This window comes from Copidosoma floridanum, unplaced genomic scaffold (genome assembly GCF_036245765.1).
Source record: "Copidosoma floridanum isolate Cflo_tuat_1 unplaced genomic scaffold, Cflo_Japanese_pri ptg000026l, whole genome shotgun sequence".
NCBI lineage: Eukaryota > Metazoa > Arthropoda > Insecta > Hymenoptera > Encyrtidae > Copidosoma > Copidosoma floridanum.
This window is the reverse complement of record NW_028321903.1, coordinates 11,173,107-11,175,651: the sequence shown is the minus strand read 5'-3', so window position 1 is coordinate 11,175,651 and position 2,545 is coordinate 11,173,107. Positions and strand designations below refer to the sequence as shown.

The following is a 2,545-nucleotide window of genomic DNA, read 5'->3' as shown; positions in this document are numbered from 1 at the left end:
CCCTGCGTGACCCCTGATGTCAGACGCCTCTCTCTTGGTCCGTTTTTTGTATCATACCGGAGTACTCGGTCCTGGAGATAACTGTCCAGGATCTTACTCAGGTAGACCAGTACATTCTGGCGCCTTAATGCCCTTATTATGTTGGACCATTTCGCCGAGTTAAACGCATTCTTGACATCGAGCGTCGCCAAAACACAGACGCTTCTCGTCTTATGAGAGGGTTTTTCATGCCTTCTTAACTGACTCAAGAACCTCAGCCACAGCCATAACCGTCGAACGACCCTTTCAGCACCCATACTGATTTTCCGAGAGGCTGACTTCTCCTGTTAAGTGAGTTCTTATCAGCCTCTCAAGCATTTTTCCACAATTGTCCAACATACTTAAGGGTCAGAATAACGACGAAACCAGGGGGAAAGGTTTGCCCTTGTCCAAAAAAACAAGCTTTTGGATCTTCCAACGGTCGCTGAACAGTCCAGCGCCCAGGCACGCATTAAACATGTCCAGAAAAACGTTCGGTTTCTCCACAGCTACGACGTTGAGGACTTCAGACGGCACCCTGTCCAGGCCAGAGGCCTTTTGGCCTGGCGTCTTCGATGCCACTGACCTCAATTCATCCAGGGTAAAGAGAGACACTTGGCCTGTTTTCATGTCCTTCCACCTCTTATCAGGATGCTCTGAAAAAAGGCAGGAGATCACCGTCTCCAAGAAAGAAGGTTCCATTGGCAGCGTCGGATCAGAGCCACGCAGTCTTTTTAAGGCGATCTAGTGGACCAGGCCTCAGGTATCGTTGCTCACCTCAGCAATGAGTTTGTGCCAGCGTCGGTTCTTGCTTACCTTGATCGCCCTCACCAAGGCCTTTTTCGCGTTCCTGTATGTGGCAACAGCTACCTCGACATCTTCGTAAGTTCTGTGTGGCTGTGAAAGACGTCGTAGATGCTGCGCCTCCCCGTGCAAGTTAGCGATTTCTTTGGTCAACCAGTAGCACGAACGTCGACCCTTTCTGGCAAACCTTTTAGGCATACACGCGTTGCACCATTCCTTGACCCGTCTCATAGTGCCACTCATGAGTGCCTCGACCTCTGCCGTATTTAAGATCTTGCTCAAATCAATAGGAGGGGGTGCACTTACCATGGCTTTCTGCAGCAAATCTCGATTAAGTTTCACTACATTCCATCCGGTAACGCGCCTTTGGATTACTTCTCACGAGCTTTCTCCACAGTTCTTGTTTAACTCAAAGCTGAGATACTGGTGATTACTTGCCGTGTAGTTCTTTAGGACTTGCCAGTCAGACACCCACACCACCATTTGTGATGATATTAGCGTAAGATCGATGATCGTGCCCCAGTCACTTGGCTGCCTGAACGTTGCTGAACTACCAGAATTCATGACGATGAGATCTAGCCTTGCGGCAAACTCTAGCACCACCTGCCCCCTGGAGTCGGTTCTTGGCTCCCTCCAAGCGATGGCCTTGAAGTTGTAGTCGCTGACCAGGACCACGTTACCATTTTCCCTACACACGCGAACAGCATCCTCGAATTCGGCAAGCCGCCCTTTAAAAACGCTAATCAAAATGTTAGTGGCAGTATAGCAATTTACATAGTACATACTTCCACATCTGATCCACATGATACCGTCTCTGCCTCCGGTATCGGATACAGAGAGCCTATCGCTGTGGATCAGAATGGCCGCGCATTTCGTCCTGTCGCAGTACCAGCCCTGGCCCAGTGACGTGTGGGACCGCTTATTGACAAAGAGCAAGTCCACACCCCGGACACGTGCAAGCTGGTCCAGCAGGTTAATGCGCAAGTATGGTCCTATCAAGGTTTACCTGCAGGATCACCACCATTTTCACTGAGTTTATCTTGCAAACGCCAGCAGCGCTTGATACCTGGCAGTCCCAGCGGCGCATTCGGTATCCGGTTTAGGGATGACGCATTCACAAGGTAACAGCTCACTTCTTTTTTGGAGTAGTTACGTACTACGTGGCCCCTTTCATCGTACCTCCAGCACGCTCAGGTCCTGTCAGGCCCGCCACACTGCCTGACAATGTGGCCAAAGCCCAGGCACTTGAAGTAGTACTCAGCTGTAGACTTGAGCCGTATCCTGCAGTTCACCCAGCCCAGCCTCATGTGATCCATCTTATTCAGGATCGTAGTTGCCGTCGCAGGTGCCTCAACGTAGGTAACCCGATTTCCTCTGACAGTGCCAGACAACAGCCGCACCGCCATGACAGAAGCCTTCTCTTCCTCAAAACAGCGCCTAAGTGCAGCCTGCACGTCCTGCTCTGTCACGGTAGGGTCAACGTCTCTAATCTCGTATGTCGAACGCGGGAAAAAGGTCCTCACGCCACCAGCGCCTGCCACAGCGTTTTTTAGCGCATCGGTGAATGCATCGCGGCAGTTAGTTGTGGTGTCTCGACAAATACACTACCTGATCTCGTCTCCCTGTTTGACCCCACGCCTGCCCCGAGCTTAAACACATTGACCCTCTTCATCAGGGCCAGGACCTCAGCATACATTTTGATTTCTGCTGGCTTTACAATTAT

At 51.0% G+C, this 2,545-nt stretch overlaps 1 protein-coding gene across 1 annotated transcript; it reads right to left on the bottom strand.

The window, feature by feature from the left end:
- Positions 1-387: 387 nt before the first annotated feature.
- On the bottom strand, positions 388-1,909 carry LOC106646709 (uncharacterized). The gene is made up of 5 exons (XM_089595606.1): positions 1,829-1,909; positions 1,608-1,782; positions 1,257-1,550; positions 835-1,163; positions 388-762 (listed from the first exon to the last, which is right to left on the bottom strand). The coding sequence occupies exons 1-5, from the start codon at positions 1,907-1,909 to the stop codon at positions 388-390; spliced, it is 1,254 nt and encodes a 417-aa protein (XP_089451732.1).
- Between the last annotated feature and the right edge of the window lie 636 nt (positions 1,910-2,545).